Source organism: Maniola hyperantus, chromosome 20 (genome assembly GCF_902806685.2).
Source record: "Maniola hyperantus chromosome 20, iAphHyp1.2, whole genome shotgun sequence".
Classification (NCBI taxonomy): Eukaryota; Metazoa; Arthropoda; class Insecta; order Lepidoptera; family Nymphalidae; genus Maniola; species Maniola hyperantus.
Genome location: NC_048555.1, coordinates 2,993,797 through 3,007,533, shown reverse-complemented (window position 1 = coordinate 3,007,533; position 13,737 = coordinate 2,993,797). Strand labels below are relative to the sequence as shown.

Sequence of the window (13,737 nt, the reverse complement as noted above, 5' to 3'; positions counted from 1 at the left end):
ACTATTCGATCTTCTCCCCCCTTCTCCATTTTACCAAATGCAAGACGTTGGGCGAGTTTCCATCCTTAGGTAGGTATCCATCTACACGCACGAAACGTTTTGCATCATCATTCCCAGGGCCCTCTTTCCCACTGGGCACTCTGGGCACGTGCCCAGGGCCCACGATTCATAGGGGCCCACTAGTCCCTGCCACTAAATCACCAAACTATAACCGACCGACCGATATTTTATTACCGAAAAACCTATTTCATATTTATTTCAATTTCAAAATCAAAGGTCAAAAGGCCCTCTCAAACATTATTCTAATGTGCCCAGGGCCTCCAATAGGTTAAAGACGGCTCTGATCATTCCTTATACGCATGGGTAAGGTTTGGAATATGTTTGGAATACTCTTTGGCGATCTGTGTTTCATTAATTACCAATAATTGGGTATTTGCCTACTTTCGAATTTGATAAATATTATTACTTTATTATAAACTAGGATAAAAATAATGACATACACTGAAAAAAATATTAAAATCCAACAAAGATTTACAAAGTTACAGGCATTTTAATTTTGGAGTGGGGAGGGTCTTCTATATAATTAGTTTTTTCAGTTTACGTCATTATTTTTATTCTAGTTTATAATTTAAAAAAAAAAGTTTATAATAAAGTAATAAAAAAATTGGAGTCATATTTGACTCCAATTACAACCCGGGTATTTTTAAAACAAGAGTGAATACTGAATAGGGATCTTCTAGGCTAACGCGTTCCATCTTAGGCCACATCATCACTTTCTATCTGTTGTGATTGTGGTCAAGAAAACCAGATACAAGAGACCTATGTCCAGCTGTGGACGTCTATCGGCTTATGATGATGATGACCCACCTTCTCAACGATGCAGATGAGGTGAATGACGCTGCCCAGGTCGACGTGATGTTCTCCAGAGCCGAGGATGAAGGCCTCGGGCACCACTATCTGCAGCCTCACGTAGTGTGACACGATGCCTGTCCGAGTTGATACCTGGAACATGTCAGGTTCAGGAATGAGAAATACTAAGGGGGACCAAGAATTTTATTTTTTATTTTTTATTTTTGGAACACAACCAGCTTTTACATTTTTACTTAGCTACTTATTTCTAGTTTGTACATATGCCTATTAAGTGTTAACTTATTTACATTAGGTACATCTATTTGTGCGGGTTTCATCATCAACCGTTTGCCGACGACCTTTTGACGACCTCCCTGGCGCAGTGGTAAGCGCTGTGGTCTTATTAGTGGGAGGTTCCGGGTTCGATTCTTGGCAGGGATTTTTCTGGTCTGGTCTGGTGAGAGGCTTCGGCCGAGCGATTTAGCGTTCCGGTACGATTCCGTGTAGAAACCAGAGGTTTATTAAGAACTACCACACCCCTTCCAGGTCAGGCCGCTTCCATCTTAGACTGCATCGTCACTTACCACCAGGTGAGATTGCAGTCAAGGGCTAACTTGTATCTAAATAAAAAAAGAACCGGCCAACGCCAAGCGAGTCAGTATTTTTTCGTCATTTTGCACGATAAATCAAAAACTATTAGGTATGCACAAAAATCAATAAAATCTGTTTTAGAATGTACAGGTAATTTTAGAATATAGGACGGATAAAGCCCTGTTGTAAAAGTTGAAAATACTAATTATTTTTTCCTGAACACATTTTTTGTGATGCAACCACAAATTCACAGTTTTCAGATTTTTCTCCTTATATCCTCTTTAAGACCTACCTACCTGTCAAATTTCATGATTCTGAGTCAACGGAAAGTACCGGTAGGTTTCTTGGCAGCCACGACAGACAGACAGACAGACAACAAAGTGATTCTATAAGGGTTCCTTTTTCCTTTTGAGGAACGGAACCCTAAAAAACAAAAGTGTTCCACGCTACTAACGCTATATCAAATGCTACATGAATGCTACAAATGTTGTGCAAACTTAGAAAAAAATATTTTTTTCGTTGAATATTTGCAATATTTTGGATCCGTATTTCGTAGGCTTACAAATAATATGGGTACTACGACTCATAACAAACTAAACCCAAAGGTTTATTTATAGGGGTCCAAGTCTTTCGTAAAAGCTTTGCACTAGTGTTCACATTGCCTGCGAATTTATTTCCTTTTATTTTCACGTCACTATGTGCCCCCAAAAAACTCCGAACAGCCCTTTAATACTTGAAATCATTTCATTTATGTAAATAGGACTATTCCGTAAAGCAATGTCTCTCGACAAGGGGAGAAGCTTATGTTACGTAACATTCTCTTCTGTCATAGTATCTGATCTGACCAGTGGGTCTATTACATTACATGTCTGTGTTGTGAAGTTTTTTAAATTCAATTACTATTTTTATCATCATCTATGCGTTAATGTATCATAACCAGTAAGTACTGCGGGTGTCTGTAATTGTTTCTATTTTATTTAGAAGCTTTGAGTAAGTTAGTATTTTTTTGTTAGCTTCAGTTACGCAAGCTGTGGTCATTTCAAGTAGGTCTCAATCGCATGTATTTACTTATATAGCTAATTTTAAATTAACTGAGCCAAAAAAAATACTGATATGTTTGGCGGCCATTTTCGGTGGAAGTATTGAACGTTACTTCCGTCCGAAAAAGATATGAGTTACTTGAGAGTGATCTCTCAAGTGACGCCCGAAGAAATTTAGTATCTACTTTTTAGTGTGTCGCTTGATGGGACTATTCCATCTGCATACAAGGGGAGGATACGGTTTAAAACATTCAGGCTTGTTCCCGTTTTATCTGTCTTTGTTCTCTGTCGACTCCAGAAATAGATCTAAATCGGTTTTAGCTTAGGCGTGATACGTCAGACGCTTAACCCTTTGGGACGGAGCGCTTTGTCGATATTTTTATCAATAGATAGGTAAAAGGCCGAATACACGATCGGTTACCAACCACCAACAGAGATCACCTTGGATGGATCAACCAAATTGGGTTTCCGTCTACACGGTGGTGTGGTTGGATGAACTTGTCAGTGTACAGAACGCGGCCGAAAGTAATGTACATAAAATGATGTACATGACTACGGTTTTCAGATTTTCCCCTAATGCCTGTTATAAGACCTACCTACATGCCGAATTTCATGATTCTAGGTCAACGGGAAGTACCCTCTAGGTTTCTTGACAGACAGACAGACAACAAAGTGATCCTATAAGGGTTCCGGTTTTCCTTTTGAGGTACGGAACCCAAAAAATGTACTTATTATAGTTACTTTATTCAAGAAGAATCGTAATAAAAAGTATAGAAAATAGAAAACATCTAAAATTCATAAAATAATGAACAGCAATAATAATTTATCTTTCTTTCTTAGAATCTTCGAGAATTTTATAAAATTTTCCCTAAAAGAAATTGTAAAACATTTTCAGAAACAAAACAGATACCCAACAAAAGGAATGATTACACTTTTTCACGATATTCCTTTACAATACGGCCAATATAATTGGCATTGGTGAAAATAGAGGCTGCTATTTTCTATTTATTCGAAAGCTTTTGTAAAAGAAAAGTTTTTTTGCGTGTTTGCTAACACTTGAATGATCATGCTTTTTAAAGTATAATTCGTCTTTATTTTGTGATACCTCAAGTTAATTTATGACGCACTTTACACCCATTAATAAGTAACTAATATTAATACGTGGGCGGGTTGGATAGCCAATTCAACTGATTTAAACTAAATACAAACTAAAATAGCATAGACGATCTTAAAGCACCTTCTTTGACCCTCATGTCTACAGAGACTGGAGGGTCACACAGGGTGGTTCTTTATACCCACACACTTTCTAGACTCTAGAGAGACATTTACTACCTAATATAGCTCTGTGAATAATAATGATGACTGATTAGTTAGTCTGTACTATATAAGTCAATGGACTTACCTATATATTACTTCGTATGGACATGGTTATTGAACAAACAAAATGGCACCGAGAACCGACTCATTGGTGCTTAAGCACTAATGCAACCTCAGTGACATCTGGATTTATTTGGTTTCTAAACCGTGAAAAATTTTGTTCGCTTGACCATATCTTGTATCGATGGTCTGTACTGTTATTGCAATGTGACTATTTACAGTTCAATTGGGTACCATGTTTCCTAAGCAGTTATTTAATAATTAACCTAGGGTTCCGTACTACAGCAGTCGTATTTTTTTTTGATCGGTTTTCGGATTTTCCCTTTGCTTGTGCTATAAGACCTACCTACCGCCCAAATTTCATGATGCTAGGTCAACAGGAAGTACCCTATAAGTTCTCCTGACAGACACGACGGACAGACGGACGGATAGACAGACAAACAGAAATGATCCTATAAGGGCTCTTTTTTTCCTTTTGAGGTACAGAACCCTAAAAGTAAATAGTTCTGAGATCTTTTCAAATGGGCGCGTAAAACCCTCGTATCTTTACTTTTAAGTTTACCTATTACACTACTCCATTATTACATCGTTATCTTACAAATTCAACATTTGGCAATCAAAAAGTGTACAATGGAGTTACATTAGGGCGGCTGCCCAAAGCTGGTTGAGAAGTCAGAACACCTTTTTGGTTGTGCAATTTTTTTTTTTTTTAAAGAATATTAGCCATGTGAAATGACAAATATTCCCCTTTCCTCTCCAACTAAGCGTCAAGCTTGTGCTAGAAGTAGGTACGACAATAGTACAACGGGCGGGGTTTGAGCCGTCGACCTTTCGGTTTTCAGTCCACTCTTTTACCGGTTGAGCTATTGAGGCTCTAGATGGTAAATGGTTTTATTACTGGTTTAACATTAAATGGTATATATTAAAATGAAAGATAAGCTACACGTCCGTTCTCGTAAATGATCGAACACGAAGGCGCCTATGTGTCCTGTCTTCGGTAGTAGCTCAGCGGGGCGATTGTCTAAAACCTGCATCAATCATTATCACAATCTAAATTGTTCTGATTGGCTGAATTTGTGCGATTCTTGTTGCAACAATGAGCAACAATGCATTGTGGCCAATAGTGAGCGAGCATTAACCAATCAGAGATGATTGCGATCGTGACATTGTAGCTGTCAAACAACCGCGGTAGGGCCGCAGTAGGGCGATTGTCTAAACCCTGCATCAATCATTATTACAATCTCAATTGTTCTGATTGGCTGAATTTGTGCGATTCTTGTTGCAACAATGCATTGTGGCCAATAGTGAGCGAGCATTAACCAATCAGAGATGATTGCGATCGTGACATTGTAGCTGTCAAACAACCGCGGTAGGGCCACCGGTTGCGCTGATGGGGTAGTCAGCCAGCGTAACAGTGGTACCCTATTTTGAAAAAAATGCTTTGACTTTGAAAAACTATAACCATATAATATAATAATATATTCATACTCTTACAAGTCTGCCCACATCACCATTAATTTCTATATCACAAGTTATGAATCCACATTAAATAAATTTAGCGTGGCGTAGGATCACAATAAGGGGTCTTCTATTCGGCTCACGTGCCGCACTGATTGTTTGTGTATCTCTTTGTAACGGATATTCTTTTTGGCCGGATCTTTGCTCGGGTTATTAGTAGGTTGTTTATAGGAAATCGGCGAGCCAACTCCCTTCCACAGTGTTCCTACTAGATTTCACCATGAGGGCGGAAACAAATCAAATAAAACAAATCAAATAATTTATTCTAAATATAAATATATAAAACGAAAAGGGGTCTGACTGACTGACTGACTGATATATCAACGCACAGCTCAAACTACTGGACAAATCGGGCTGAAATTTGGCATGCAGATAGCTATTATGACGTAGCGTAGACATCCGCTAAGAAAGGATTTTTGAAAATTCAACCCCTAAGGTGGTAAAATAGAGGTTTGGTAGTTCACGCGGATGAAGTCGCGGACATAAGCTAGTAGGTAATAAATGACGCTTTTTGCAAATATTAATAGGTGACGGTTATCACCAGGTGACTCATCTGCTCGTTTGCTCGCTATCATAAAAAAAAGAATTTAGAAATTAAAAAGTCATAGTCCTCCATGCAGGCAGACTCTACAAACCTTTGAGAACATTATGGAGAACTCTCAGGCATGCAGAATTTGTTACATCGTCGTTCGTTCGTTAATTCGTCACAGGTCGTTAATTTATCACTATTTTATTTCGCCATTTACTTGCCTATAGTACGCGACAGGTCGGAATGGCAATCGGGGTGGGAACGGTGCGGGTGAGTGCGGGCGCTGTGCGGATGATTTTCCCCTATTGCCATCTTGACCTGTCGCGTACTATACCTACTTACAGTACGCGGCCAAAAGTGATGAACATCGATCTTTAGAAGGAGACAGCAGATTTGTAGAGCATTGTCTCGGTCGTTAAGGCCGACCAAGCGTCATATGGGTATGAGTGACAGAGACAACGCTCTACAAAGATGAAATGTCATTCTAAAGGCCGATGTTCATCACTTTCGGCCGCGTACTGTACTACACATTTAACTAAGCGTTACGCTCACCCATTAGAAATGTCCCATTTCCGGAGTAGAGAGAAAACAAAGAAAAAAGAACGAGAATGAAGCTTGAATCTTTTAAAGCGTTGCGTTGTATGTAGATGAAATAGCTGTATTTACATAAAGGAATAAACATAACGAAAAGGAAACCTGCATGCCTGAGAGTTCTCCATAATGTTCTCATAGGTGTGTGAAGTCTACCAATCTGCATATGCCAGCGTGGTAGACTATGGCTACAACCCTTCTCACTCTGAGCGGAGACCCGTAGTCTTTAGTGAGCCGGCAATGGGTTGATCATGATGATGATGATGACATAACGAAAATGACTTCAAGCATTGAAGGACTGTTCAAGAGTTCTTTGGCAACACAAACTGACGTGGAAATAAAGGGGTATATTATTATAAGTACTTGTGTATTATTGTAGGGCAATGTGAATATAACATTGAGAAAATTTGAGAAAGTAAGGTTTTACCGTATTTGCAAACCATTTGGGAAACGTCCGGAACCTCTATAAACAAGCCTTTTTAAGCTTGGAATGTCACACGGCACACCCAGATAAATTTAAATAAGATAAGTCATAATAGAAATGGTTTTTGTTGTATTTAAGTAGGAGACCGCTTGTCGCATGAGCAACTTATGTAACTTATTCTGATCGCATCTTATTTACACACTTATCTTATTTATCTTACCTTTGGATGCCTGCACTGCCAGTGCGTTGTCGCCGTTCTTATTAGAAAACTAGCTTATGCCCGCGACTTCGTCCGCGTGGACTTCACAAATTTTAAACCCCTATTTTACATCCTTAGGGTTGATCTTTAACTATGAGGTTTTAACATATGAGCTTAATAAAATATGACATACTGCTGCTTTGCTATGTTTTCTCAGTTTTATTGTATGGAGTCGAAGCCTGGACTTTAACGCAAGCGATGAGCAACAAGCTGGAGGCGTTCGAGATGTGGGTGTACAGGCGAATGTTGCGAATCTCATGGAGAGATCGTGTACGCAATACCACCGTGCTGCAAAGAATGGGAAAGTCCACTGAGTTACTTAAATGTGTGCAAAGGAGAAAGCTCGAATATCTGGGCCATGTTATGCGCAACCCAAAATACGATCTACTGCAGCTTATAATACAGGGCAAGATAAAAGGCAGACGTAGACCTGGCCGTAGACGAATATCCTGGCTCAAGAACCTTCGCCAGTGGTTTAACATGAGTACAAGATCACTGTTTAGGGCAGCAGTAAACAAGATCCAGTTAGCCTTAATGATTGCCAACCTTCGGTAGGAGATGGCACTTGAAGAAGAAGATACTGCTAATTGCAAAAATATTACCAATAATTAATCTATGCTACAAACCTTCTTTATAGACACTTCAAAACTGACAGACTTTCATACAAATTTCAACCCCCTATTTTTTCCCTTCAGGGGTTGAAAAAATCCTTGCTTAGCGGACGCCTACGTCATAATAGCTATCTGCATGCCGAATTTCACCGCGATCCGTCCAGTAGTTTGAGCTGTGCGTTGATAGATCAGTCAGTCAGTCACCTTTTCCTTTTATATATATAGATAGATTTGTCTTATTAGAACTTGTCTTGAACACACTGTATGTCGGTGTGTCTTGTACACACTGTCGGTGTGTATTGGTACGCGTATATTTTTGCCGTTTATTACGCACATCTATTTGGTTAGTAGGCACTTATATCCCAAATTAAAGGCCGGGTGATGCCCGCGACATCGTCCTTGTTGGTTTACCTCCATAGCATAGGTTTTTAAAAATTCCGCGGGAAAAATGAAACCACAAATAAAACTACTTCCTAAGACAAAGATCCTTCACAGTTACGCAGCTGTTTGCTAATGGTAATATTTTTCGACCATATTTATTTTTTACCAGCTGCTCCGGCGAAGTTCGTATTCGTACCGCCGTCGATTCAATTTTTTTAATTTTTTCTCTCCGTAAGAACCATCCTCGTACTTCAAGGAATATTATAAAAAAAGAATTAGCGAAATCGGTTCAGCTGTTCCCGAGATTTGCGATGAAAAACACATTTAGTGATTCATTTTTATATTATAGATTACAAGAGAGAGGTGCGCTATCCAGTCCAGTAGTTAATTAAATGTTTTCGTACTTATTGGTTGTCCTGGATCACGTTTGCGCTCGGATGAATTCAATTATTCATGTTGTAAATAAAAACAAAGCAAAAATTATCTCACAGATCCCTTGATAATCCTTTTCATTATATTGTTTCACCCTTTTTAGGGTTTCAAAAATAAACAAAGAACCATTAAAGTCGGTCTCAATGCCCGCTGCTGGTCATAATATGGGGTCGAATAGAAAAGAAAAAAATATTTTTAACTTTATTCAAAGTGCTTATGAATCGTCAAAGAGTTTATACCACTGATTAGGAATGAATGCCTTCACTACCGAGAAAAACCAGCAATAAAGCGGCTCTTTTAAAAACAAGATTATTTCTTTTCAAAGGAATTAGACACTCCACGTTCTTACGCGTTTGGATCTATAGCGACTCTGGACTGGCTGGACGTTGATTAGTCAGTCAGTGAGTAAGACAGGACTTTTTTATTTGTAGATATAAAAATCAAAGTCCTGACTGACTGACTGACTGACTGACTTATATATCAACGCACAACTTAAACCGCTGGTCCTAGAGACATGAAATTTGGAGGGAGTATTCTTAGTAGAGAGTAGGTCTCCACTAAGAAATATTTTTTTGAAATTCCATCTCTAAGTAGGTTAAATGGGGGTTTGAAATTTATAAGTCGCGAGCATAAGCTAGTAGTTAGATATGACGTGTTATTTGTTTTATAATGTATCTACAAGAACTTAGAAAGTGCTACTAACGGACAACTTACTGTTTGTTGCTTCTGTTAGGTTTCATAATCATTATCATCATAATCAACCGATAGACGTCCACTGGACGTAGATCTCTTGTAGGGACTTCCACACGCCAGTCTTGCGCCGCGCCGCGCCGGCTGAATCCAGCGGCTTGCTGCGATTTCGTCTGTCTACCTAGTGGGGAGTCTTCCAAAACGCTACGCCTTCTGACGTGAGGACGCCATTTTGGAACCCCAACTAAACGTAGGTATCCTACTTTGTAAATTTAACTGATTCTTCACGATTTATAACAGTATGATGTACCTAAGTCTTGTAACAGACAGTTTTCTGTTTTCGTCATTTTTACGGAACCCAACATTATCGCTATCCGAGTCTCACTTAAACCAGTTTTTTGTTTTATTTTGTGATCAAAAATACGGTCTTCATTACCATTGGTATCATATCATGCGGATTCTGTATTCAAAATACACAAAATTGCTTTATCCGTGTTACTGTTTGCGGATTTTGGACAGGGGATAATAATATTTTGTAAATACGTGCCTGTTGGCGATTTGCGAATGCCGACATTTTTATGACGGTCGAAATTAAATTCCTTTCTAATTATATTTTGTATTTTATTCCATTATGCGACAAGGATAAAAGTTTTCTTTGATGTCTACTCATGCACGAGAATTTGTGACTAAAGGTACCCACTTAGGTAATAGAATTTTCTAAATACCAAGGTTCTTGCTGGACATCAAAGTTCGAAATCCGTCATTTGTCCAAGTAGAAATTAGGTAGACCATTTGATAAATCTACTTACTTCCTTAAATCCGAAACATGGTAGATTCAAAATAACTCCGGAAAGTATGTAGCTATAACCAGCTATAACAATCAGTGAAAGAATTTTCAGAAACGCATCATTAGTTCATGAGATTACCCCCTTACATCCAAACTTACAAACTTTACTTCTTTATATTACTGTGGACTAGCTTATGCTCGCGACTTCGTTTGCGTGAACTACACAAATTTTAAACCCCTATATCACCCCCTTAGGGGTTGAATTTTCAAAAATCCTTTCTTAGCGGATGCCTACGTCATAATAGTCATCTGCATGGCAATTTTCAGCCCGATCCGTCCAGTAGTTTTCCTTTTATATATTTAGATAAAGCTACAAACTGTGAGCTTAATTTTTTTCTGTCTGTCTACATTTTCTTAGCAAAACAAGTCTTCATAACATTTACCACCTCAAGGAAAGGTAAGTACGAAACGCGAGTGCAAACTGACGTTTGAAACGGAATGCCGTCGCGTAATTCATTTTTCTTTCGCGACCCTCAAGAGTTCACTACGTAGAACCTCTTTGAGGAAGAGGTCTTTGCCCTGTGCGCATTGAACATAAAAATATGTAGCTTGATTTTACTTGCCATTTTTGTAGTGTTTCTAAATATTTCTTATGTAGGTAATGGAGTAGCAATCAGCATTTAAGTTTTAATTGTTTTGATTTTAAAAGGTGTTTTTAATAAATTAAGCCGCCTAATTGGCTTCTACTGACAAAATAAAAGCCTACTTAAGTTTATTTTATTTTACTCGTTTAGGTAAATGTTATTTTCCGCCTAAATTGTATATACCTACGTAAGTAATTAAAGGCTAAAATCCATACTTCCATACTAATATTATAAACGCGAAAGTGTGTTTGTCTGTCTGCTAGCTTTTCACGGCCCATCCGTTCAACCAATTTTGACGAAATTTGGTACAGATATAGCTTGCATCCCGGGGAAGGACATAGGATACTTTTTATAACGGAAAATCAAAGAGTTCCCACGGGATTTTCAAAAACCTAAATCCATGCGGACGAAGTCGTGGGCATCATCTAGTAAATACTATTATTTTGTAACTAAAGGCTAAATCAAACCCACCTCTATTCACTAATTATTCCAATGCTTGCCCAATAAGCGACTTTTAGTTCTACCCCGGGACAGAACCTCATTAAAAATACAAAGTGTAAAGTTGCCCCCGTTATTATTTGCTCAAATCCAAACAACTTAGAGCTCCCACTCAAACACTTTGTAAGGGATCAGCTAATGGAAAAGATAAGGGTCCTTATACAATGTAGTAATATAGGTAAAGGTGTAAGCCTCTAATAGTCTCTATACTCTGATTTTTAATTCGGTGGAATTCTGACGTTGTCATTTTTATACATCAGGGGAGTTATTTGTAAGAAAAACAGTGTGACCACCACCTGTAGTTCGATTTTACCCCAAATTACATTAAATCCGTATCAATATAAAAAGCCCTAAGACATAACTGTCTGTCTGTTATTTTGAAATGACTACCTCATATTAAGCTCATATGGTTATTTGAACTGTATCATAACAATCAAACGTTTTTAAAATTTTTGTCTGTCTGTCTGACCGGGCTAATCTTCAGAACGGTTGAACCTATTTTGAAAGGATTTTCACAGATAAGTAGAGCTACTAAGTAAGTACTACGTACTAGGGAGTAACATAGGCTACTTTTTAACCGACTTTCAAAAAAGGAAGAGTTGTGTTTTTCTACCTATGTACACAGAAATCTCCGAGATTTCGGAACCCTAAAAAGCGTTAAATTTTACGCCGACGCCACGTGACAGCATAAACAGAGCATACTTTTGTGAACGAAATGTCAAAGAAAAACTCATTTCATTATTCCCTTCATGTAAAATCAACCTGTAATCGTGTAGGATTTTTCAGAGTTCAGACCCTTTTACAAAATAGCCGTCCTTTGAGCACATGCATACGTTAATTTTTGCATGCACCACTCTGTCCCCTACACAAGGGGACCGCCCTTAGGGCGTTCATCCATACTATAGACCTCTGCACGACAAGACAATACGATAACGACTCTCAGTCTCACATGGTTTTTTATTCCCATACAAGTTAACGTTGAAGAAGAAGCGGTAAGCTCTGTGGTCTTATTAGTGTGAGGTCCCTCGTTCGAATCCTGGCAAGGATTTGGAATTTTATAACTTCTAAATTTCTGGTATGGTCTGGTGGGTGGCTTCAGCCGTGGCTAGTTACCACCCCACCAACAAAACCATGCCGCCAAGCAAATGTCGTGAGTTGCATATCGTAATTGCAAATCGTGTCGTGCGGTTATCCGTGGAAACAGTCACGGAATTAATGTAACAGTCGACAGTCGTCACATTAGCGCCGAATTGCAAATTGCGGTTTTATGAATTACAAGCGCTGACCCCTGTATTATGTGTGTTTGTATGTGTAATTTGGACAGTCTGCTTTAATTATATAAAGCGGCTTATACACGATCTAAAAAGGCATAATTCCTTAACTCGTGAGACACTTTACAGAAACCAAACTTTACGCATCTTTCAATCGCTCATTCATTCATTTCATCGCAATCGCTCGGTGGGAGATCTCCCTTTCACACGGTCGAGCCTGCACACCGCTCTCGTACAACTGCAATCTTACGTGGTATGGTAAGTGATGATAGTCTAAGAATGAAGCGGGCTAACCTGGAAGGGGTATGGCAATTTTTATTAAACCCATGCCCCTTTGGTTTCTGCACGGCATCGTATCGGAGCCCTAAATCGCTTGGCAGCACGGCTTTGCCGGTAAGGAGGTAACAAGCCACGACCAAAGCCTTCCAGACCAGATAAAATTCCAAATCCCTGCCAGGAATCGGACCCAGGACCTCCCACTAATAAGAGGTTGCCAACAGGCACTGGTTTGTTATCTAATCATAAAGTTAGGGCTTTAAAAATAACGTTTAGAAACAAAGTGCTCTTTAACTAAACCGTAATCGATACTACGTTTCTTCCAACAGGGACAGACTAAATCACTAATCGCGTTAAAGCCGCTTCAAGCGTATGGGCGCCTTTTGTTCTTAAACGGAAAAGGCTTATAGCGGGATTTTAGCATAAAATTTCCGTTCGTGAATTTTCACATTCTTCCTGTAACTGAAATTCTGATTGTATTTACAAAACTTTTATTGTTCTCTTTAGGTAGGTAGGTATTTATTGCTATTGGTACAAAATAGTTTTATGTATGTCTGTTTGTTTGGCCGGGCTAATCTTAGAAACAGTTGAATACATTTTGACGGGACTTTCACAGTAATTTACCTATAGGTACCTACTTGCCTGCAACACTTTTTTTCCTAGAAAATAATTTTATGTATGTCTATCTGTTTATTTGTCCGGGCTAATCTTAGAATCAGTTGAAACCATTTTGACGGGACTTTCAGAGTAATTTACCTATACTTACCTACAAGACTTTTTATCCCAAAAGTTAAGTAATTTATGATTCTATAGATCCATAAATGTATTAGTGTAATAATCTCTCTCTCTTTCTCTCTGAATTGTATTCCTCATCGCTGAGGGTTGTAAGCTATTTCATTGGAATAATAATGCGGTAGGTAGGATTCCTTCCACATACCCACCACAACTCTTTCAACTCTAGTTTTCACC

General features: G+C 38.6%; 2 protein-coding genes across 3 annotated transcripts in view; both read right to left on the bottom strand.

The window, feature by feature from the left end:
- Positions 1–13,737, bottom strand: part of LOC117991784 (zwei Ig domain protein zig-8-like) — a 282,813-nt gene that overhangs the window by 5,225 nt on the left and 263,851 nt on the right. For both annotated transcript variants that reach the window (XM_034979391.2, XM_069505519.1), the window contains exon 6: positions 868–1,002. In XM_034979391.2, coding sequence (XP_034835282.1) covers positions 868–1,002 — 135 coding nt within the window. The remainder of the gene's footprint in view (positions 1–867; positions 1,003–13,737) is intronic.
- The window catches only part of LOC117991552 (putative phosphatidate phosphatase), a 362,451-nt gene that overhangs the window by 213,570 nt on the left and 135,144 nt on the right, over positions 1–13,737 (bottom strand). The gene's annotated exons all lie outside the window — the stretch shown is intronic.